At 36.4% G+C, this 26,197-nt stretch overlaps 1 protein-coding gene across 5 annotated transcripts in view; it reads left to right on the top strand.

Annotated features, from left to right (window-relative positions):
* LOC136036418 (solute carrier family 35 member F3-like) overlaps positions 1–26,197 on the top strand; it is a 183,027-nt gene that overhangs the window by 87,239 nt on the left and 69,591 nt on the right. For all 5 annotated transcript variants that reach the window (XM_065718638.1, XM_065718637.1, XM_065718639.1 and 2 more), the window contains exon 6: positions 17,542–17,716. In XM_065718638.1, the coding sequence (XP_065574710.1) occupies positions 17,542–17,716 (175 nt within the window). The remainder of the gene's footprint in view (positions 1–17,541; positions 17,717–26,197) is intronic.

A 26,197-nucleotide genomic window follows, 5' to 3' on the forward strand; every position in this document is an offset into this window, starting at 1 on the left:
TGGTTTATTTGAGGTGTAAATTGTCATCAGGAGGAGTTGGAAATCACAGGTAAGTCTTGTGGCTAATAAAGGGTAAAGACTGTCGTGATTAATATTGAAAAGTTTGTTAAAGACTATAGGTGTAGGTGTAGACAAAAACAAGTTTTCGATTCTAAAATTTTACCAGCTCTTCATTGTGACAATGAAGACTGGGTGGGGGAGGGGCTGAAAAGGATGCTAAGCTAGCTAGGATACAAGTGATTAAATCACTTTAAGAGGTTATTAGGGCAAATTTTTGGTGATTAGATTATTAGGTAAATAGGGTTGTTATATTATTACTTCAAATTTTAATAATTTAGTGTTAAGGGTTAGGGTCATTAAGAATCGTAGGTTGGTTTGGACGGTAAAATGTTGGGGCAGAAATAAGGATTTGCCGGATTCTTGACTAGTTAAATTAGCATTTAGGTATTTGCTTAGTGATACAAGGAAAATTATATGAACTAACCAAGTTAAATCAATTTTGAATGGTTGTGGATTGAGTGAATGGGGGAATGAAGGAGAAAGTAAGAATAAGGAAGTAGAAATAGTTGCTAGGTTAGTCAAAGAGTTAGGTAGGTTAGGGTAGTTTAGGTTAGGTTTAGTTTAGGTTAGGTTAAGGTTAGGTTAGGTTTAGGTTAGGTTAGTTTAGTTTTTTTTTAGGTCTGGTTAGTAAGGTTAAGTTGTTAGGTGTTTTTTTTGCTCTTATTTGGTTATAATTAGCCTATTCTTTCCCGAAATAAACTACGATGCAGGTATATTTTAATTAAATATTTAATATATAGATATGGCTAGGTATTTCATACAATACGTTCTGGGTCGCCTACTTTCCATAATTTTTTGTTGTAGTTTCCATAATTTTGTTTCTAAATTGTTATATTTTCATCATATTTTGGTATATTTCACTTTGAGTGTGTTCTGGATAATACACAAGTACCAAAGATGGATTAGATGGTGGCCAGTGGCCACCCCCCTGGGAAATAGCCCAGAAAATACCCCCGTGGGACCTACCCGTTGTAGAAAATGACACCGGAAAATACCCTCCTCCAAAAATATCCTCGTGGAAAATCCTCCTTTAGAAAATACCTCCCAAGAAAATACCCACCCACCCGTTGCTGGCTGGTCTCCAATCACTGTCGACCTATAAAAAAATAACTTGAACTCACAATTTCTGATCTAATGAGCGCCCTCTGAAGTTTCTGCGACTATGAGGTGGAGGTATGGATGAGAAAGGGCCGGTCCTCATCCTATACCAAATGAATTATTCATTTTGGGTTTTAATATTACTTTTTACTTTCATAATAACAGCGGAAACCAGAAATATTCTTAAAAAGCATAAGGGAGTAGATACCGATTTCGCGTTTAGATACGTCTTTTAAAGTTTCTTTTGTACCCTCATCCCTGAATCTCCCTCCTCCTGCCTCCTTAACAAAAATCCTAGTTACGGCTTTAGGGATTATATATGAATTTCTACATCTACCCCCTTCTCGTCTATTTCTTAGAATTAATTCTGTATTAATTTAATGGCTCAATAAGAGCTGGGTTGCTTCGACATTAAAATGCACCCTTTGACGTATCTCCCTCCCTCTCAAACTATAAAACAATCAGAGAATTCCATCGTAGAGTTTTATTTGCCTTTATAAGTCTTTTTATTTGTCCATTGCTTAGGTATAGTATTGATTATAAGGAAACATACGAAAATTTATTGAGAGAGATTTTTCTGCAGGGAAGGGATCGTCTGGAGGAAAATTTCAGTGGGGTTAACTTTTCGGGAATAATTTCCTTTCAACGAGAATGTGTTTTTTTCTTGGCGGGGGGGGGGGGGGGTCAACGGGGTGTCTTTTTCCGGGGGTATTTTCCTCTGGAGGTATTTTCCAAGAGGAAGGGAATATTCCGGGTTTTTTTTCAACCGGGGTTATTTTAAAGGGGGGGGGGGCACACGCTTAGAACCCGATTATATAATACAGAATTACAGAAGCGTCAAAATGAGAAAGATGGATCACCATGCATGACGTGGTGCAAGAAGTATGGGGGAGGATTATATTTAAGAGTAGATTTGGGGGCATCAGACATTAAGGGGATAAGAGGGAATAGTATGTCCTATATTCTTCCAAAAATATTTGAGAAAATGAAAAAGTTACAAGAATATCGTAACCCTTAGGTCACAAATTGGGCTTTCCTAATACTTAAGACCTAATGAAAAAAAAATGGTATTCCTTTCTAGGGATCTTAGTTGTGCATGTCTATTTGATCTACTTTGAGAGACCGGTTACATAATTGAAAAATATAAAACTATATAGATAGAACATGAGAGATTTTTAGTGTGGTATAGAAATAATAAAATCATATTTTAACATAGAATTGACATAAAGTTATTCTAACTGTCGTAAAAGTAAAATTGTGGTAATTGAAAAACTAAAAAAAATATTTATGACATATAATTGCTATTCATAATATTTGTTCAACATTCATAACATTCATTCAAATATACATGTAGAATGAAAAACAGAATAAGAACAGAGACTAGGGCAACATTAGAGGGAAAAATTACAGTAAAATTTCCATGGAGTAGTACTAGGACTATCTTAAAATTATTGTTGATCCTCAGCCTCGGGTTTTCTCCTACGGGACCAACTTCAGCTTCAAGTCTTAAATTTTTTTCCCAGATTTTGTCTTGTCCCTATTCTACTGCATTAATGGAACTAAATCAGTTGTCGTTAACTCAAACCAACTTATGCCTGCTTGTGACATAATTGTTTTATTATGAAAAATAATAGATACTTACTTCAGAATATAAGACAGATTTTACAATATGAACACGATTATATCCTGCTACTAATATTTTCTTAGGGCCATTATAAGCAGTAGAATATTATAAGCATCGTGAACTGCGCAGTATATTTAGCAATAAATTAATCTTCAATACTATCAAATTGTTGACGAAGAGCCCTCAGTCTTGTTGCTAAGAAATTAAATGAAAAAACAAATTTTTTCATCTTAAAGTAAGGAGCAACATTAAAACTTAAAACAAACAGAAATTATTAAGTATATGTTGGGGTTTTTCCCCCAGTAAATACCTAATTTTTTACACTAAAGTTCGAATTTTGTTCCAATTCTTTAAGAATGGCCCTTGAATCACTCAGCCCGTTTAATTAGAATAAGTACCTTTTAAAAATACTAAAAAACTATAGCGTAAACAGCGACATGTTTACTAGGGGCCGCCTCATATACGCAATACTTTCTGTTAGTTTGAATTTTAATGTTGCTTCTTACTTTCAGTTGAAAAAAACTTGTTTTTTTAAATTTTATTTCTGATCTGTTTTAAAGAATGCTGGAAATTCGGTGCCCCCTTTATAGAAAATGTCTCTTCCCCCATGAAAACTTCCTCCATGGAAAGATCTTCCCACGTAAAGGAAAAAAAATAAACACACATCTGTTGACTTTCCTCTGGCAAAAAACACAAAATTCCACATTTTGCATACAGAAACCACTACCGTAGGGTTCTATGATAAGCTGAATCTAGTGGTAGAATCTTCATTAATATTCTGTGACTTTTAGGGGTGTTCCCCATTTTTTCGAAAATAAGACACATTTTCTCAGGCTCGTAACTTTTGATGGATAAGTCTGAACTTTATGAAACTGATATATTTGAAATCAGCATAAAAATCAGATTTTTTGGATGATATCTATTGGTATCAATATTCCACGTTTTAGAGTTTCGGTTACTATTGAGCCGAGTCACTCCTTACTTACAGTTCGTTACCACAAAATGTTTGATGGAGTTTGGGATCGTTTTTCAGAGTCAATTAAAAAATTATCGCTTTTCTAAACACTTCTATTTAACTTCGTGTGCTCAATAGATATTCCAATAGAAGCGCTTGAACGATTAAACAATGAAAAATCACAAACCCATTTACAGGTACGATGCTAATAATACCTAAGCAATGCTGTGACAATTGGTTTTTGGAAGTAAAGGTAGGCGTGGTCTTGACATAAGGTTTTTCAAGCGGGGGTTTATTTTTCAAAATGAATATGTATATAACAATTAACTATGAAAATATATGCTTTACTATCTTAAAATATTAACCAACTAAAAAAAATAAAGGAGTAAAACAAAACATTGAAGTAAAAATATAAACTTAGGAGAAAATACTTTGATCTAAAAATACCATGAAAAGTTTTTTTTTATATCTGTAAAATGTACAAATTTACCAGAATAGAATTAAAAACATTGGTCATTCCGGATGTGTTTCCCAGCTGTTTTTCAATACACCTATCTGTATTCTGATAGCTGCACCGCCCGCTTTCAATTTCCGAATTAAAATTTGCGGGAAAATGTTGACTTTTAAACTTTTAAATGTAAAAGTGCTTGTTTCAATTTCTAGCATTTCTATTACAATTAAAGTAATGGGCAGTTAAGTCATATTTTCTAGCTGTTCTAATGCCCCTCTCGGCATTTTTAATACCGCGCCGCACGCTTTCATTTCTAGCCTCAAAACTTGTGATGCTTTTTGGACAAAATGAAAAAAAGAAAACAAACTTCTTTCTGCAATTGACTATAAAAGCCCTTGTTTTAAGTTTTTGCATTTATGTTACATTTAAGGCATTGCTTTTAAAAGTAAAAGCATTGGGAAGTCAGGACACATTGTCAAAGTGCTCCAATACCCCTGTCTATATTTCGACCGCCAGACCCCATGTTTTTCGCTTTAAAATGTTGGATATTTTTGTATAGCAGGAAAAAAACATTTTTTGCATTTGTGTATACTTGACTGTCACCCCACGCAAATTAACGGTCCTGTGTCAATTCTAAATTCTTGGTTCAACATGCCTAAGACCATAGGTACATGTTCCTTATATACATTTCATTCCAGGCAACCTAATGGTCCTATGTCAATTTTAAATTCTTGATCAACCTGCCTGAGACTCTAGGCAGGCGTGACTCGCTAAAAGGTAACAAACAAATATTGGTCCAATAAGAGAGGCACACTTACTCCGCAGTTTACCCGTGCCATTTAACCAAACACTTGGAAAATTATAGGTTCTATCATTATCTTAGCTCTATTACTATCTACCTTGGTTCTATTGCCCTAGGAATGACGCATGGACGGGTAGTAGCTAGACATATCTACTAGCAAATGAACTAAAATAATTATTGTACAATCCTAATGAGGGGGGGATTTAAACAAGAATTGTCTCTCACTCAATTGGACTATCTGTTTTGACTTTTTCTACAATTAGCCATTACTTGATGCCCACAACTATTCCATTTTAATTCAAATGAAAACACTTGCCTTAAATTTTTTAGAATTTAAAAATTTTTAGATTTTAAATTTTTTAGAATTTAGATTTTTAAAAATTTGTCTATACAGTTGTATTTATCACAACTTGTGCAATGCTTTGACTACTTCTCGTGCCCTGTATATAAATTTTTACCTTACCGTAATAATATAAGAAAAATGTTTAGTGAATGTAAGAGTTTACCGTGCAAAACCAATAAGTATAAAACTATTTAACCACAAACACAAAATACAGAAGCCAGTAAATATTTACCCTGCTTTAAAGATATAAACCAAATGCTTACCGTGCAGAACCAGCAAATGCTAAACTTTGCAGATATAAATCACATCAATCCTTCAATTTATTTAATTAAAAAAAAATAAAATAATCGGTACTTAGCTTAGAATCAAAAGTATAGCTTGTGTGAGCTGAAAAACCAATGAAAGAAGAGAAAAAAAAGATTAAAAAGCAAACAAACAAGCAGACAGAGCAAATAAATATCAAAAAGGTGAAAATAAAACCGGTAAAATAAAAACGAATGTGAACGAACACAAATAATAAATTTCCTAGAGACTAAGTCAAAATAAATTTGAAAATGAATATGGGAGGGAAACGTCAATATGTCATAAGGATTTTTATTTTAGGGATGAGAAGCTCTCGAGAAACTGTATTAAGTTTAATTTAATTCAATTCAATTTCTATTTTTTTTTAATGAAAAACAGACATAGAAATAACATAGAAAATGAAAGAAGACAAGCCCAGTGAACGAATCATAGAGAATCTAAATCAAAATAAATTTTAAAATTAGTACGGGAAGATAATTTCAAAATGTTGTTAGAATTTTATTTTAAGGATCGAGAAGCTCTCAAGATTTTTTAAAGTTTTGTGAAGGGAATTCCAAAGCATGATAGAAGTGAAAATTGGGGATTGACGAGCAAAGCTGGTGTTCTGGTTGGACAACCCCACCTTTTTAGTGAGGTTGGAGAAGTTGGTTGGAGAGTGAGTGCCGGGAACATCCAGGAATCACAGAGGAGCAAGGAGTGTAAAAGTATGAGAGGTTTTTCCGTAAAACTCTGTGACGGGCATTGTATGCAAGTCTTGAGTTAGCAAGCTTAATCAGATTTGCAACTTCAGTCAATCCAGTAGTTGTATATAGGCCAGAGGTAGGATACCTTGAAGGAAGCCTGAAAACAGCTTTAACGACTTTATTTTGTGCTACCTTTAATTATTTTAAAGCAGAAATACTTGTATTACTTCAAACATTACAACAGTAATTAATACACGGTAGAATAAAAGCATTATACATCATTAGCAGAGTCTCATAGTGAAGAAAGCTATTAACCTTGTAAAGAATAGCTATCTGGCGAGAGAGAACAGAAGTGAGATTAACTAACGCATTGTTTGAACATGAGGCCAGAGTCCAAGAAAACGCTACGAAATTTTGTCATCTTTGTCTGAGGAAGTTTGTTTATTATTAACAAGAAAATTAAGGTCCTGTTGGGTTGTCTTGTGATTATTTTGGAAGAGAATGTACGAACTTTTCTGGGCATTCATTACCATGCAATTGACGTTGCACCGGTTTTGCACCTCATTTTTCAGCACCTCATTTGATTTAGTTTCCAATGCAGAGGTGGATTCATCAGCTATATAACTATTAGTATTGTCAGCGAAGATTATAAAGTGTATGGCACTGTCAATATCGCGTAAAAGATCATTAATGAAAAGCAAGAGCAAAAGTGGACCAAGTACATACCCTTTTGGCACACCAGATAGGACCAGCGATTAGGTTGAATGTGCAAACTTTTTTATTAGTATTTGGTACAAAACAGTGTCATAGCTTTTAAAAAGTCCAAGAATAGGTGAACAACAAACAGACGAATCCTTATCAATGTGTTTTCTAATGAACTCTGTCGAATCAATTAAGGTACTATTAGTGCTCAAACTTCCACGGAAACTACAGACATTCATTCACGTCGAGAAACTTATAAAGAAGATTACAGACTAAGCACTCATGGACTTTTGAAATAACTCGTAGGATAGAGATACGTCTGTAGTTTCTAGTTAGACTATTATCTCCTTTTTTTATGCAATGTTATTATCTTATTAGTTTTGGAGACGGATGGGAATATGCCACTTGACAAGGAAAGATTAGAAGTATGGGCTAGTAATAGAGCAAGCACATCGACGGAGTAACGGAGCAAGTGCAGCCCTCAGTACATCATCACAGACGCCCATAGTATCTTCCGCCTTAGAATTCTTCAGATTCGGGAAAAGATAGGAAACTTCCTGTTCTGTGCAAAAAGCAACGAAAAAAGAGTTTTGATTTCTAATACCGTGTTTGCTTATCCGGGTAGTAGGTGTGTTTGAGGTGTTACTATGTTTATTAGCGAAACTAGTGAAGATAATTATTGAAAGCCTCAGTGTACTTGGATCTACTAACAGTAACATCTACATCAGTTTTTGACAGATTTGGTACACTAGAATACTTTTTTTTACGTTTCGATAATGCCTCACGGATGACTGACCAAACTGTTCTTAGGTTAACCTTAGATTCAGCAAATTTACGTGTAAAATTATTTTCCTTAGCAAGACACAAAAGAATTGTTAGTGTATTTCTATGTTTTAGATATTTGACTAAATCAGCTGGATAATTTCTTTTGCAAGCTGACAAGTATAGGCTATGTTTGCGTCTAACTGCAGCTGCAAGAGCAGAAGACATCCAAGGGACGCGTTGGGTATTAGTGTGAGTGTGCAGAGACGGTTTGAAATGTCTATCAGCTAGGGTTTTAAGTCACTCAGTTAACAGAGTTTATACCTCTTCAGTGTCTGTCAACAAAATAATATTGGACCAATCAGTCTATTGAAGGGATTCCACAAAGAGAAAACATTTTTAGCCGAGTAATCGCAAGCAGGTGAACACTGTTTCTGACTTCAAGTTTTAAGCCTGTGATTCTAAGCAATATGACACAAGATAGCAAATGATCAGAAAAGTCAGAAAGAATGATTGCTGGCTCTATTGAGTCTATCAGAGAAGAAGATAGAAGGATATTGGCAATCAGGGATGCAGTTCGACGACCATGGCAGGACCTAGTTGGATAAAGGGCTGTCGGGGGAAGAGAACACTGAAACATCAAATCTAAGAACTGTTGGTTTTGTGTATTATTTACTGTAGACAGTATGTTCACATCAAAGCCCCCCATTAGGCACGTCCACCTTTGTATCTCAAGGTGGCCAACACTCATGAAAAAGTTTTCAATCAGTTGTCTAAAGAGATTGATTAGAGATGGAGGCGGCTTGTAAACAAGGCACAAGAAGTCGAGTGGAGCAGTGTCAGAAGAAATTTCAAGAATATAGACATACAGAAATCGTGACTGGAGATTTAGATTAACTTTTTCCATATCTGTCTCTTTTTACACGTAATTGTATCACTGATGTATAGTAGGATTCTGATTAATGGATAACTCTTCTGGGCTAGTTCTGTTTTGAGGGGCGTTTTTGGGCTGGAAAACCTCTTCCTAGCCAATTTATCTAATATGGGTTGCCTCCCCACAGGAGCATAGTATTTGTAGGCATGAATATATAATAAGTCGGAGGTGATAGGCTCGGGACTGTCTGTGCAAGATTTTGACTCTTGTTGATAGAAGAGCATCGCCAAGTGTCTTGTTGATAGAAGAGCATCGCCAAGTGCTGACAACCATGCTCTGACCCAGGGTTGCACAAAGCCACCGCTTATACTGGAAGTCTCAAGGACTTCTTGCTGTCCGGTTCTAAGCCAGCTTAGGCGCTTCGATGTAGACTTAAGGAAATATGTTTAGCCCTATCCTGCACTAGTATCCAGGATCATTGCTTTCCCTGAGGCCAAAATAATTTCAATGATTTAAAGAACATAAAAATTGGAACATGAAATTTTACGACGTTAAAAAATGACTATCGTATCGACATTTTGACTGACGAATTCAGACGATTCGAACTTCAGTTATTAGGAGTTTCGGAAACTCTTATCCCAGGGGTAGGAAACATGAAATTCGGTGATATAGAATTTGTTTACTCAGGCAGGAGGGATGGGGTACATAGACAGGGAGCAGGGCTCATGGTGAAAAAGGAAGCTGCTAGGTACTGTTTAGGCTGGGAAGGTATTAATAATAGGTTACTAAATACTCATTCCATGATTAAAAAGCTCAGGGTATTAGTTATAGTAGTATTTGCCCCTGTTGAACCAACTGACGGATATACTAATGACTCATCTGAGTTTTACTTACAGGTAAAGGAGCAAATGGAAAGGGTCCCAGGTAGAAATATGGTGCTTTTGCTAGGAGGTTTTAACGCCCAGGTTGGTAGAAATAGGGATAGATGGTATCGTAGCCTAGGGAAATTTGTTGTAGGAAAAGGAAACAGTAATGGCTACAGACTTTTGCAATTTCATAGGTATAACAATTCAATTATAACCAATACGGTGTTTGGTCGTAAAATGGCCCATAAGTTGACCTGACATCTGCGCGATGTTCAGACAGCGAATCTTATTGATTATTACATAAAAAAACTAGTTTTTTTTAACTGAAAGTAAGGAGCGACATTAAAACTTAAAACGAACAGAAATCACTCCGTATATGAAATGGGTTGTCCCCTCCGCAATCCCTAGCTCTTTACGCTAAAGCTTTTAATTGCTTTAAAAAGCAGAATTGCGGCAAAGAGTCAAACTTTAGCGTAAAGAGCGAGGGATTGCGGAGGGGACAACCCATTTCATATACGGAATAATTTCTGTTCGTTTTAAGTTTTAATATCGCTCCTTACTTTCAGTTAAAAAAAAAATAGTTTTTTTATGTAATTTCTGAACGTTTTTGAATAAATGCATGTTTGATTTTGACTCTCCACACATAAATTATTAAAATAAAATTTGCATATTAATTCCTTTTTTGGCTAAATGGCTTTCTCTTAGTTATGATCAGACGATTTTGAGAAATAAGGGATGGGGAAGGAGGCCTAGTTGCCATGCAATTTTTCGGTTACATAAAAAGGCAACTATAAATTTTAAATTTTAACGAATTTTTTTATTAGTAAAAAATATACGTAACTTTAGAATTAACTTACGTAACGAACTTTTATATTCTATAATTTTTATTATGTATATGAGGGGGTTTGTACCCTCGTTAATACCTCGTTCTTTACACTAAATCGTAAGTTTTGTCCCAATTCTTTAAGAATGACCCCTGAATCAGAAAGGCCGCAGAATAAACAGTTGAAATTACTAAAAATACTATAGCATAAAGAGCGAGGTATTTATCTCCTCCTAAATACCTCGCTCTTTATGCTAAAGTATTTTTAGAACCCCTCATATGCGTAATAATCTCTGTTCGTTTTAAGTTTCATTGCTGCTCTTTTCTTTCAATTGAAAAAACTTTTCCATGTTTATTTTTTCATTGTCTTTTTTATAGTAATTTTAGAAAATCCTGCGCCCTTTTCATTGAATTTTTCGTCCTCCCATGACATATTCCTCCAAGGAAAGATCCTCCCACATAGCCCCCTCCCCTCAACCCCACCCCCTAAAACCAAAAAAAATCCCCTGAAAACGACTGTACACTTCCCAATAACCATTATTATGTGTAAACACTGGTCGAAGTTTGCAACTTGCAGCCCCTCCCCCAGGGACTGTGTAGGAGTAAGTCATTCCCAAAGACATAGTTATTATGGTTTTTGACTATGCAGAACAAAATGGCTATCTCAAAATTTTGATTCGTGGACTTTGGAGAAAAAATGAGCGTGGGAGGGGGCCTAGGTGCCCTTCAATTTTTTGGTCACTTAAAAAGGGCACTAGAACTTTTCATTTCCGTTAGAATGAGCCCTCTTGCGACATTCTAGGACCACTTGGTCGATACGATGACCCCTGGGGAAAAGAAAGAAAAAAAAAACAAAAAACAAATGAACACGCACCTGATGTGATTCGTCGTGATTAGTCTTCTGGCAAAAAATACGAAATTCCACATTTTTATATATAGGAGCTTGAAAATTTTGCTATAGAGTTCTCTGATACGCCGAATGCGATGGTGTGATTTTCGTTAAGATTCTGTGACTTTTAGGGGGTGTTTTCCCCTATTTTCTAAAATAAGGTAAATTTTTTCAGGCTCGTAACTTTTGATGACAAAGAATAAATTTGATGAAACTTATATATTTCAAATCAGCATGGAAATCTGATTCGTTTGATGTATATTTTAGCATCAAAATTCCGTTTTTTAGAGTTTCGTTTACTATTGAGCCGGGTCGCTCCTTACTACAGTTCGTTACCACGAACAGTTTGATATTATAGAAAACCAAATACAGGCAGGATCAATACAAGATTCTATGGTATATAAGGTAAAAGGGTAAAGGATACGGCATTAGACTTTACAGTCCGTACCGGCGGTGCTGATCTCCGTTTCTTGGCCCTTCAGCCAGGAAGTGCAATGGGGGGTTGGGGGCCAGCCATCCTGTGCTTTCGCACACCCATCCTGTTTACCTCCCCCAGATCTCTCCAGGTACCCATTTAGAGCTGGGTCGACTCTGGCTAAGCTTACAGAGTTACATTTTGGATGGATAACTTCCTCCCAAGAAGCTATGACGTTGGTAGATTCCAGGATGAGAATTTGAGAATTTTTCGCGGAAAAGTTGAATATTAAACTTGTGAGTGTAAAATTTGACAATGTGGAAGATGGTTGGAATAATTTTAGAAAAACTATTTGAGAAGTTTTTGATGGTGTCTTAGGAAAAAAAAAAAGTTAAGATTGCTGCTAGGAATATTAATGAAAAAGCTTTATGTTTAATAAAGAAGAGAGTGTGCTTGTACAAGAATTATCTGAGTGACAGATCATATGAAAACAAAAGGAACGCAGATAAAGTGGAGAGAGCATTAAAATCTGAACTAAGGAGGTGTAAAATGGAGGCCATGGATAAAATGCCGAAGATCCGGAAGATGCATCTAGACGGCATAATAGTAAAATATTGTACTGAAGATCATGAATATGATTCTTGAAAAAGCGGAAGAACCTAACCATTTTAGCCAAATCTTAATTAAATCATAGCATAAGAAAGGTGATATGAGGGACTGTCGTAATTATCGAGGCATTAGTCTGGTTTCTGTTGGTAGCAAATTACTTATTAATATGATACTTTTCAGACTAAGAGATGCTGTAGACTAAGTTTTAAGAGAAGAACAGTGCAGTCTTAGAAAAGGAAGAAAATCGAACAAATTCTCACTCTTATGTTAATAATTGAGAAGTTCCTTGGTTGTGAAACACTTTTGGTCTTCAGTTTTACAGATTATGATCAAGCGTTTGATTATGTTGATAGAAGAGCTTTGGCAAAGGTTTTATCCTTGTCTGGTATACCAGACAAATATATTAAAGTGATTAGTGCTGCGTACGAAAATAAAACTGCTGCGGTAGGAAATGGGGTTAGCAGCTGGTTTTGCATTAAATTCGGAGTATGATTTAAATTGCAGTAAATCATTTAAGCAGGGTTGTGTTCTATCCCCCTTTGTATGGATGATTTTTATGGACTTTTTCTTAAGGAGCGCAGGCAAGGGAATGGGAGACCATGGAATCAAATAGGGAGGAAAACCTCTCCTGGATTATGCTGGTGATTTAAGCATCCTAGATGAAGGTTTGAGCAAAATCAATGAACTTTTAGAGGGGTTGCGAGTTCAGGGTGCTACAATAGGTTTGAAAATTAATGTTAAGATGACTAGATCTCTAAGGCTAGGAATAAGTGAAGATGAAAAGGCGATGTTGAGTAACAAAAAGATTGATGAGGTTGGCAGATTCACTTACCTTGTTAGAATTATTAGTAAAGACGATGGGACCAGTGAAGATGTTAAAAGTAAAATAGACAAAACTTGGGGTGTTTTTTTCACAGTTAAAAGAAAGTTTGGAAGAATAGGAATATAAGTCTGCAAACCAAGATTAGAATATTGGAAGGTTTAGTGATGACAGCGGTAAAATATGGTTCTCAAGTATGGGTGGTCCGAAAAGCGAATGAAAATCTACTAGATATTCAGAGAAATAGCCTACGGATTGTTCTGGGTACCTGACTGACTGACGGTATTTCAAACAGTAGGCTTTACGAAAAATGTGGTTCAATTCCGCTTTCTAGGGCTATAGTGAAAGAAAGGTTGAGATGGCTAGGGCACGTTCTGTGGATGAAGGATGACAGATTGCCAAATATTGTCCTTATTTGCCAACCGTCTATGGCTAAACGGAAATTATTTTGTCCTCGTTTGGGGCGGGGGATGTCATAAAGAAAGATTTAAAGGAATGGGAACTTCTTGGGAGGCTGTAGAGACAGAGGCTGTGAATAGATTGGGATAGAGAAAGAGTGTGCATAGCTGTGTTGGCCTCAGACGGCTTGGTGCTGTGGTGAGTTGTTAGTAGTAATCAGTAGTAGTGGTAGTGTGATACCGCCAGAGCACTTAGTTACTTGGTGAGGAACGTGTATTGCGTCGAATTTAGGGAGATCAAATTGATGGTAATCATTGGAATCAGACAGTCATGTTTCAGTGAAGCTGACGAAACCAAATGGTACGTTAGGCACACCCATTTCATCCATTATTAGTTCCATTCAATTGCAAAGGCCCTTTACGTTTTGAAAGTGGAGATGACAGTGGAGATTTTGAAAAGATGTAGAGGAGTAAAGAGATTAAAGTAACTTGCCAAAATACTTGGCAGGAGGTAGGTTAGACCACCGTAAGTTATTAACAGCCTCTAAGAGAGGATCAGAAAAGGCAGCTCCATCTTTAGGATCCGTGAAGATTAGGTTAAGCAGTAGATATTCATTCTTAAGAAAAGAAAAAGCTTTCGACGCATCAGTCATCCGAAGAAGCAAAGACACAAGTATTGACTGTAAAGTGAAGAGTCAAAATGCTGAGTCAAAGTGTAATGAATGTGAGTAATCAACCTACACTGCCAAGTGCTGAAAAAACCAATAGGAGAAATTTTACAAGTCAATGAATATGCGGAAAATGGTATGCACTATTTACTAGTTGTCAAGGAAGAAAAATTATAGCGTACGCCGGAAAGAACAGAATCATGTACTGTTGCCATCTACTGTCCAAGCATTTCTTAGGCCCAGCTTAGTCTTAGCATAGGAAAGAAGATTGAGTCTGTTCTTACTCAGGTATTGATTCACTGAAATTCGCTTGCCCTTCAAATTCTTTCTGTTTTTCAAAATTGTTGATCGAAGCTTCAGGTTGGAGAAAGTAATGACGATTGGATGATTGTGCGGTTTTTCGATCAATCCTGCAAGCTGAGGTAATTCCATCAGTTACTAGGGCAATAACCCGGGAATTTCGAGCTACAAAACTCAAGAAATTTGTTTTCTGTATATTACTGGATCGAAACATCCTCGTCATGTCAAAACATCATAATCTGATTATTTAAAGAACTCTGTTCGATAGTGTCGTTCTAAAAAATTATTTTGTCCTCTAGAATTAGCATAGTATTCTGAACCTCTTAAACTCGGAGAGTTTGCGTTAAGCACTCTAGCTGCTGAAGACTTTTGAGCTGGCTTTCCGTTTCAGCGAACTTTGTTTTAACCATTTTACTTAAATCCGGAGAAAGGCTATCTTTCTTAATGCCTTCAATGATTACGTCACTTAGACTGCCTGAGTGATACTGCAAAGAGATAGCTCGAGCTATCTCTCAGCTATCTATCTATCAAAGAGATAGTTCGAAACTTCGTCGCTAATTCTCAGTTCCTTGTCTTTTCAATACGTGCGAACCGAAGATCAGACTTTCCTTTTAATACATTGAGGTGGTTTGTGATCACAATCATTTGTTCTTCTATACTCTCTTTAGAGTACCTAATTTTGCTTTCCCAGCATGTTTTGCGAGGAGGTACTAGTCCTCTTTTCTCTCTACTTGCCATCTGGGGCAATATTCCCTGTACTGAGATTAGTCACTTACAAGGTAGGCGTGAACACGGACACTGGATTCAACAAGAAATAATAGAGCATCAGAGAAGCAGTATTTTCCATGTCACTAGTAAATGCAGGGCCTGATATGGAAGTGAGGAATGAAAACAAAAGAAGAGTGGATAGCTCCATTTGGTTAAATAATAGTATGTGCTCAAGTAATGAGAATTGTCAATTGTTTCAGCAAATAATTCACAAACTTTTAATACATTCAATTGACTATTTTTTTTTCTATCTTTTCATATTTACAATATTCTTGTTGTCCACTGCAACCTCTATAGATAATTCTGAATAGTTTATCATTTAGTCATTTTTTATACGGATAATAACTTCAGTTGTTAATTTTTTCAAAGAAACCACAGTTCATTGTCTAGGAAGATTCCAAACAGAGAAGTACTTTAAATTTTATGAATTTTATTAGCTTCCACTGCTTTAGAAAGTTACTAATTTTCTAAATGTAAAATGCGAAAACCAGTACATGTCTACTGCGCTGTAATAATGCAAGCCAAAGAAGTAAATCTAGAAAGCATCAGGTCTGTGATCAGAAGGAATAAGGGGAACATCGAGAAAACGGTTTGTTTACAGCTGAAACGTTTGTGTGATTGTTCAACTTCATCTTTTCTTCCTACTCGCCGTAAGCCTGTTTTTCTTCTCTAGTTTTTTTCTATTTCAATATGGCCTTAGGTCTTTTATTCGTAGTAGCATGCGACCTAAGTCCTAAAGACGAGGGATATTTGAATTTCACGAATTTAGGGCAACTCTTCACAGTGCTACTCACAGATAAGAAGCCCGTTCATAATCAGATTAGCTAAAATCTAGTTTGTATCAAGATTTATCTTGTTCCGAAACGTTTTTAGAATTTACCGAAGAACCATCAATAAGATTCATTGGCAATACATTGCTGTGAAAAGAGAAAAAAAAATTATAAAGGAGTTTAATTCCTTCGTCAAAAATTTCCACTTAGATATATCAATTTAGAATTTATAAAATTTTATCTTGAATGGTGTTTGCCAGATCAGTTTTTTTCTAATCAGTGTTTGCTAGACCCATGCTAATAATTAATTAATACGGAAACCAGTTAAAATGTTTTTATTCTAAACTAGATCAAACTTTTAACACAAATACAAAAAACTTTTTAGTATGTTTTTACTTATTTTCACACAGAAATAGAAAATATAATAAAGAAAAAACTATTTGTAATGTAATCAACTGCTTAGAAAAATGGAAAGTTCTGGGAAAAAAATCTCTTTCAAAAGTTTTCTGAGCATTAAATTTTCAATGGAATGATGGTTCATTAATTTGCGGCACGTTTGGTTTGGGTATCTAAAAAAAAAAATTCAAAAAGAAAAGTTTCTATTTTCATCCACTCAGCTAAACATCCATAGTTAAAAAGGAAGAAATCTGATGAATTTTAAATTACTGCAAGTCTGGTTTGGGTATCTCAAAATGTTTTTCTCCCATAAATGTAATTAAGCCACCCTCCCTTATTTGTTTTGTCTCCAATGGCTGTAGGATTATATATTTGACTTGAAGAACCCGAACACTATTTTTAAGACAGCTTAATGTAGCATGCATAGGAACATTTCTATGCGACGAACTTCGTTGCACCATCAGATAAGCCCGAATGGATAGCATCAACATGCTGTGCCTGCATCATCGGCCCTTGCTCTTGCTATCAGTGGTAAACATGGCTTAAAAATATTGATACTGTGCGATATTATTTACCAAAAAACATCTTGCTGAGAAAATGCATATTTCAAGAGAGGGGGTAAAGGAATCGAATCGGGTTGGGAGGAGTGTGCAAAGTTCTGCAGACGTCAGGCCCTATCAGACTAATACTAGTTTTCAGTAATAAGAGTGTTTGGTCTTTTCTCCAATAGGAGTATCAACAGTGCTGATGCTGAAGTCACGAGGAAACATGTATAACTAAGCCAGACCCTTCAGGGGACAGCATTATAAGTGTACTAGCAATCACTTGGTACCATCAGGGATTTACATATGGGACATCATTCCTTTGTTTTTGTTTCTTGCTTTAATAGTCTAAATAGTCTTAATTACATATCCCTTTTCAGAGCCCATTATATACAGCACCTTTTTTCACGTCCTGGTTGGTCACAAGTTGGACAACACTTTGTTTACCAGTAATTACCAGTTAATTACTAGCTGGAACACCATTACTTAAGGGGACACCGTTATATGTGTACTAGTAATCATTTGGTACCATCAGGGATTTACATATGGGACATCATTCCGTTGTTTTTGTTTCTAGCTTTAATAAACTAAATAGTCTTAATTACATATCCTTTTTTTAGAGTCCATTATATACAGTGCCTTTTTTCACGTCCTGGTTGGTCACAAGTTGGACAACGCTTTGCTTACCAGTTTATTTAATTACTCGCCTCATTTTCGGAAATGTAAAACCGAGCCAAATTTTTACAGAAGCTAGGGAGTCTGCCCTCGGTTTCAAAGACAAAGGATTTAGTTTAGGTAAGACTTATAATCATGATATTTACAATCCAATTTATCAACGACTTTATCATCAACAAAATTGAAGATTTTTCATAGTTTGGTGATTTTGGACTATCATCAAACTATCACTAGCTTAGCATTATAAGCATCAAAATCACTACCATTATTACTAATTTCTTTACTGTCGATCTACTGTAATCTTCTCTACCTTCACTAGAAACCTTCAACCCCATTACTGAGCCCTGAGGTGAATTTTGTCACCTCCCCCTGCTCACTTTTTTTCTTAATTGAGTAGCATTGAAAATGAATTTGACTTGTCAATGTGGCTGCTCTGAGCGTTCACAGCGAGGAACCCAGCAACAATTGAACCCAATCAGAACCCAATGATCCTCTTCTGGTATTAAATTTGTGATTTTATGCGAAAGTGTAAGTTGTCCCAAGCTTTTTTTTTAAATACCCATATTGGTTTACAATTTTCCACTTGTGAAAAGAAAAAAAACTGAAATAAATATGTTTCGGTTACAAATTCAATAAAAAATACCAGTTAAACTTGTAACAGAAATTTTGTATTAAAAAAAAGCTCTATGCCTCTTTGGGCTGAGACTCTATATATTTTGCTTAGTCGATTAAAAAAAAGTGTTTTTCAAAAAAGGAGTTTTTTATAGATTAGTAAAGATTGGTCTTTCTTAGGTATTAATATGACTCTTTACTTTTCTTTGGAAATTTATTTTTGAAAATGTTTTTTCAAGTTAATTTCTGAATGTTCTTTATCTATCTATATATATATAAATGAGTTGTCTGTGTGTGTGTGTGTCTGTCTAGTGACGTCATGTTTGTGTGTCGACTGACGTCATGTTTTCGACTGACGAAATTACAGACCGGGACATCGGGACACAAATGACGACCGGGACACCGGCACATAGGGAATATAAATGACGACACTCAAAGAGAAAGCGACCGGGACACAAGGAGTGTTCGATTAGCAGTCACCATCAACAAAGCACCGGGACACAAATGACGACCGGGACAAAGGGAGTATAAATGACGACCAGGACATAAGTAAAAAAACTAAAAGAAGGTAAAAACTACAAAAAAACTAAAAAGAAAAAAAAAACTAAAAACTAATAAAAAACTAAAAAAGCTAAAAAACTAAAAAAACTAAAAAAGAAAAAAAAAATAAAAAAAGAAAAAAATGAAAAATAAAGGAGAAAAACAAAACTAAAAAAACGAATGTATATACAGACCGGGACACCGGGATACAAATGACGACCGGGACACAGGGAATATAAATGACGACCGGGACACAGGGACACAGCTACAACGGGGACGCCGGGGGGCACAGGGGGATATATAAATGACGACGGGGACACAGGGAATGTTCGATTAGCAATCATCATCAACAAAACTCAAGGGCAATCATTAGAATCATGAGGTATAACTAAAAAAAATAAAAAAAGGTAAAGAACTAAAACTAAAAAAAAAGACCAATTCAAAAACGAATATATATACAGACCGGGACACCGGGACACAAATGACGACCGGGACACCGGGACACAAGGAATATAAATGACGCCCGGGACACTCAAAGAGAAATCACAGACTGGGACACCGGGACACAAATGACGACCGGGACATCTATCTATATACATAAAAATAAGTTGTCTGTGTGTGTGTGTGTCTGTCGAGCGACGTCATGTTTGTGTTTCGACTGACGTCATGTTTGTCGACTGACTTCATTTTAAGGATTGAGCTGTATGCGTCATGAAGTTGTTTATCGACTGACGTCATGTTTGTCAACTGATGAAATTACATACCGGGACACAAATGACGACCGGGAACCTCAAAGAGAAATTACAGACTGGGAAACCCGGACACAAATCACGACCGGGACACAGGGACACATCATTAGAATAATGAGGTATAGATCTGAATACGGATTGTTTTTCCCATGGACAATTATATGTTGCATGTTCAAGAGTCAGTATGTTGTATATTCGCATGTATATATATATATATACTAGCTGTTGGGGTGGGGCGCCCCAACACCTAGTTGGTGGGGCGCTTCGCACCCCCCAAGCCCCCCCCCCCGCACGCGTAAGTCGTTACGCGCCATATTAGTTACGCGCCATTGTAGTTGTGTCCCTGTGTCCCACCTGTGAATATAGATTTATATATGTGTTTCAAACTACGTAAAAATTGCGAATATACAACATTCTTGGCTTTCCCATTGTCTGTGCATATACAAAGCCGTATATACTAATAATGACGTCATATGCAAACGCTCTTTTTACAAACAAACAAACATGCATACACACAACTCGTTTTTATATAGATAGATAGATAGGTAGATACAATACAAATTAACTGCGTAAAACTTGCGAATATACAACATTCTTCGCTGTCCAATTGTCGCTGCTTATAAATAGATTGTCAGGTTTACCGACCCTCGAACATGCAACGTACAATTGTCCATGGTGGGGCGCTTCGCGCCCCCCAAGCCCCCCCGTGCGCGTAAGTCGTTACGCGCATTATTAGTTACGTGCCATTGTAGTTGTGTCCCTGTGTCCCACCTGTGAATATAGATAGATTTATATATGTGTTTCAAACTACGTAAAACTTGCGAATATACAACATTCTTGGCTTTCCCATTGTCTGTGCATATACAAAGCCTTATGTACTAATAATGACGTCATATGCAAACGCTCTTTTTACAAACAAACAAACATGCATACACACAACTCGTTTTCATATAGATAGATAGATAGATAGATACAATACAAATTAACTGCGTAAAACTTGCGAATATACAACATTCTTCGCTGTCAAATTGTCGCTACATATAAATAGATTGCCAGGTTTACCGACCCTCGAACATGCAACGTACAATTGTCCATGGGAAAAACAATCAGTATTAAGATCTATACCACATTTTTCTAATGATTGACCTTGAGCTTTGTTAATGGTGATTGCAAATGCTAATCGAATTGGGAATTGCAATCTTTTAAATTGAAAAGGCAGATCCGTTGGAATCATGGGAATGCGAGGAATAAGAACAGCCTCACCCTCAAAAGGCCCTGTCAAGATTGTGGCCTCTATTAGGTTTTCCATTGTTTTTTTACGGCAAGTCGCGTGCCATTGCAAAGCTTTGCTGGGTTGATATTTCTTAAAAGTATTATTGGTACGCCTATTTTTAGTTGTAGCACGTGTGGTGGAAACCCTGAAAGATCTATGGAATTTAAAAATTCAGATGGATAATTAACCGCTTCATTTGGTTCCAAAACTGTGTCGACTGACTTGTAAAGGACTGCCTGGTCTCGAATCTTGGTCAAAACAATATTGTTGATTTCGAGGACGTCTATATTTTTGGGTGCGAGAATCGCTCTTTCACTTAGCCATTTATTCTTTTTATAATTTTTTAGAATATTCGGAAATACTTTTTCAATCAATTCATTTTTGGACGTCACTAAATTACAGAAATCAGCAGGTAGTTGTATACGTCCTGAAATTGAGTCTATCGTATCATAAATGTCTTTTTGTTCCGATGTTAACTTGGAAATGTTATTTTGTACATACGACAATAGATCACTCGTACTGTAACTTTGTTCACGATCAAATTCTACACATGTCGAAACAGCAGCGATACGGTTAGGTGAAGGCATTCCCAAATCCTGAAGAGGTTTGTTTGGCATACGTACGCACAAATCTTCTATAATAACTAAAGTGTAGTTATAAATTTCTGATGTAAAATCAAAAGTCATATCTGACGTCTCTAACTGTTTTCGATGGAGTATATCTTCGGACATTTTTGACTTATATTTTTCCCATAACGCTGTAGGAGCTGATGGAGAGCAAGTTGTTAAAATGATGCCAAACAATGCACGAATTTGACTTGGGGTTGACGTTTCGCACGCGTCATTGATGCAGTTATCCCAGTGTTGGTCATTCTCCAATAAATTCAGAGCTTGGCATGCACTACGGTAAGTGTCATGTATAGTACCGTTTACAGTTCTCAAATACTCAAAGGATGTCGGACCGGGTACATTCACCAAAAGCAGGCGTAGAAAAAAACATTCATGTTGATTGGGGTGAACGGTGTAGAGTCTTCCTATCGTGGTATTTTTGAAGATGGTAGGTTGACCGTCGACTGACTTACCCTGTTTTCGACGTTAAAATACTTTATTTTTAGTATTCCACGTGTAATACGAAGGCACTTCAGTATACAGCAGTTTTTTTGCAAAAGAATCATTTTTGCAAAGCGAAAAAAGCTGTTAATGTTGTATCCGCTGGATTCAGGGCTCTTTGTTGCACGTTGGTTTCCGTGAAATAAACACGTTGACCATTCTGTAAATGTACCGCTAAGTGAACAACAGCTGGACTACGTTCATGTATCGGAAATGAAAGAATTCGCCAAACAGCTTCATTACTGCTTATGTATCTTCCAGCCTGATATTGTACGATTTCGTCGAAATCTTTGATTTCGGGCTGCAAGCCAAAAACTGCCATGTCACTGCCTTTGTTGACGTATTTACATATGTATTTGATTGCCTTTACGGAGTTAGAGTATTCAACGTTTATGTGTGCATTAAATGTTTTTGATAATAATGGGGAATATGGAACAACCCACTGGTTATCTACTTCGATGGTGGTACCGTTACGCTTCTTTATTATTGCTGTTTTACCGCCATCTTCAGTAGATCTTCTTCTATATTGTGGGTTATTGCTTTGTGCACCTTCTTTTGGCCATGCATGGTGAATTTTCGTTCAGTGCACCGCAAGGTCCATGTATCTTATTTTTTACAATAATATCATGTAACCACTTATCGACATTTTTATCAGGTATTTCAGCGGAAATCACATCATCAATTTCGTTCGAAGTAATTTTTTTTATGTAGCCAGATTAGTATATGTGCGTGTGGCAAACCTCGTTTTTGCCATTCCACTGAGTACATCCAGTATCGCACTGACCCAAACACTTCAAGTTTTACTATGTAGTTTATCAGTGATTTCAACTTTTTCCGGAAGACACGGGCCGTAATGTCATGCCTATGAACCGCCGATTGGCCTTGAAGTAAAAGCTGCAGTATCTCGTCCCAAGATTGATTACATGTAAATGTAATAAATAAATCTGGACGACCATAGAGACGAACATACGCAATAGCATCTTGAGCATATTCATGCATATGACGGGGACTGCCAGCATATGACGAAGGTAAAATTGTTAATCTTCCAACGTTTGTGGTATTACCGTCATTTATAACTGCATCTCGCGAATGAATGTATTGTTCAGAGCGGAGCTTGGTCTGATTCAGGAGGATATATAGCAAACGTTCTGATTCAATTTTAGCATACATATCAACGACAAATTGGTGAAACAATTCACGGTATTTTAAAATATAATTTTCTTCATCCTGCCGAATCATTAGTCTATAGGAATAATAATGCATTGCACTGCATTTCTTATTCATTTCTTTGTTAGTGGCTGGATTCATCAATTTAATATTAAAGTGATAGCCGCTGGCTCCATCCCAAAAAATGATAGGATATTGTAGGGCATCGTAGTATCGATGAGTTTCAGCAATTCTTAACAACTGAGCGTTTCGCTTATGAAGAATAATATCTCGAGGTAAAAACTGATCACCGACCATAACGATTGCCACTTCGTCGATAGTTGGAGCATTGTATCTACGCACATGTTGGCCAGGAAGCGTTTTGTCAGCGGAAATAACAATTTTATGCGTATCAGTAGGCATCAAATCGATAGCTGTTTTGAACAGACGCACTAAATTATTATTTTCGTGGAAAAGATGTTGCAATTGGGAAACGATTGTCCTTTCAACCTTGGGAAAAATTTCGCAACGTGCATTCAATTCAGAATTTCTATCACTGATGAAGTACAATTGTAAAAATTTATGATTCTCGCCTGAGAATGGCAGAAGGGACCCTGCTCTATGATAAATTTGCCCTTTTACTTTTAAAGTAGACATAAATTGATCTGGATTTTCGATTTGGGCTCCAAACGTCGTCATTTGGAAACATGAGCTGTATTTTCTGATTTTTGACAAAAAACACTTAGATTCTGACGTAGTTCCAGTAAGGAAAGTCTTCAATGGCTCTGGAGGTGCAGCCAATAGAGGAAGTTTAACTTTTCCTGAGGCGCAACACATTCCCATTGTTTCACCATTGAATTTCAAGGCCTTGCAATAGGGACAAATTTTAGACATTGTCCCGATTTGAACACATCTACTCAAGCTATAATCATCGACTGGGCTGTACCTGAATTCCAGGCCATAACTTTTAGGTTGCTCTGATTCCTCGGCACGCTTTCTTTTCTTACTTTCTCTATCAGCAGCAAGCCTGATTTCTTGCTGTTCTTGTGATTCCTCGGAACGCCTTCTTTTTTCACTTTCTCTTTTAGCAGCAAGTCTGCTTTCGCGTTGCTCTGGTAGTTCCTCGGCACGCTTTCTTTTCTGACTTTCTCTATCAGTAGCAAGTTTTTTGGCATAGACTCTTTGAGCATCTGCATCGGCTTTTGCCATTGTAAGTTCATCAGTCATTTTAAACTTAAACATTAATAGATTTCTACGTGAACTTATATGTTTTAAATATCTTTAATGACGTCACCGTCATAGCAAAAATGACGACAACTAACTTCATGACGTCAGCCGACACAGAAACATGACGTCACCTGATCCACAGACAGACAACTTATTTTTATATATATAGAAGATATATATATATATATATAGAAGATATATATATATATATATATATATATATATATATATATATATATATATATATATATATATATATATATATATATATATATATATATCACAGGTGGGACACAGGGACACAACTACAATGGCGCGCAACGACTTACTCGCACGGGGGGCTTGGGGGGCGCGAAGCGCCCCACCAACTAGGTGTTGGGGTGGCGCGAAGCGCCACCCCAACAGCTAGTCTATATATATATAAATAAGTTGTCTATGTTTGTGTGTGTCTGTCGACTGACGTCATGTTTTCGACTGACGAAATTACAGACCGGGACATCGGGACACAAATGACGACCGGGACACCGGCACATAGGGAATATAAATGACGACACTCAAAGAGAAAGCGACCGGGACACAAGGAATGTTTGATTAGCAATCACCATCAACAAAGCACCGGGACACAAATGACGACCGGGACACAGGGAGTATAAATGACGACCAGGACATAAGTAAAAAAAAACTAAAAAAACTAGAAAAAAAGGTAAAAACTACAAAAAAAAAACTAAAAAGAAAAAAAAACCAAAAACTAATAAAAAAAACTAAAAAAGCTATAAAAACTAAAAAAGAAAAAAAAAGAAAAAAGGAAAAAATGAAAAATAAAGGAGAAAAACAAAACTAAAAAAACGAATGTATATACAGACCGGGACACCGGGATACAAATGACGACCGGGACACAGGGAATATAAATGACGACCGGGACACAGGGACACAACTACAACGGGGACGGCGGGGGGCACAGGGGGATATATAAATGATGACGGGGACACAGGGAATGTTCGATTAGCAATCACCATCAACAAAGCTCAAGGGCAATCATTAGAATCATGAGGTATAACTAAATAAAAACTAAAAAAAGGTAAAAAACTAAAAAAAAGACCAATTCAAAAACGAATGTATATACAGACCGGGACACCGGGACACAAATGACGACCGGGACACCGGGACACAAGGAATATAAATGACGCCCGGGACACTCAAAGAGAAATCACAGACTGGGACACCGGGACACAAATGACGACCGGGACACAGGGAATATAAATGACGACCGGGACAGAGGGACACAACTACAAAGGGGACGCCGGGGGGGACAGGGGGATATATAAATGACGACGGCAACACAGGGAATGGTCGATTAGCAATCACCATCAACAAAGCTCAAGAGCAATCATTAGAATCATGAGGTATAGATCTGAATACGGATTGTTTTCCCATGGACCATTATATTTTGCATGTTCAAGAGTCGGTAAACCTGACAATCTATCTATATGCACAGACAATGGGACAGCAAAGAATGTTGTATATTCGCAAGTTTTACGTAGTTAAAAACATATATATATATATATATATATATATATATATATATATATATATATATATATATATATATATATATATATATATATATATATATATATATATATATATATATATATATATATATATATATATATATATATATATATATATATATATATATATATATATACTAGCTGTTGGGGTGGCGCTTCGCGCCACCCCAACACCTAGTTGGTGGGGGCGCTTCGCGCCCCCACCAAGCCCCCCCGCGCGCGTAAGTCGTTACGCGCCATAATAGTTACGCGCCATTGTAGTTGTGTCCCTATGTCCCACCTGTGAATATAGATATATATATATATATATATATATATATATATATATATATATATATATATATATATATATATATATATATATATATGGTTTT

This window comes from Artemia franciscana, chromosome 15 (assembly GCF_032884065.1).
Source record: "Artemia franciscana chromosome 15, ASM3288406v1, whole genome shotgun sequence".
NCBI classification, from domain to species: domain Eukaryota; kingdom Metazoa; phylum Arthropoda; class Branchiopoda; order Anostraca; family Artemiidae; genus Artemia; species Artemia franciscana.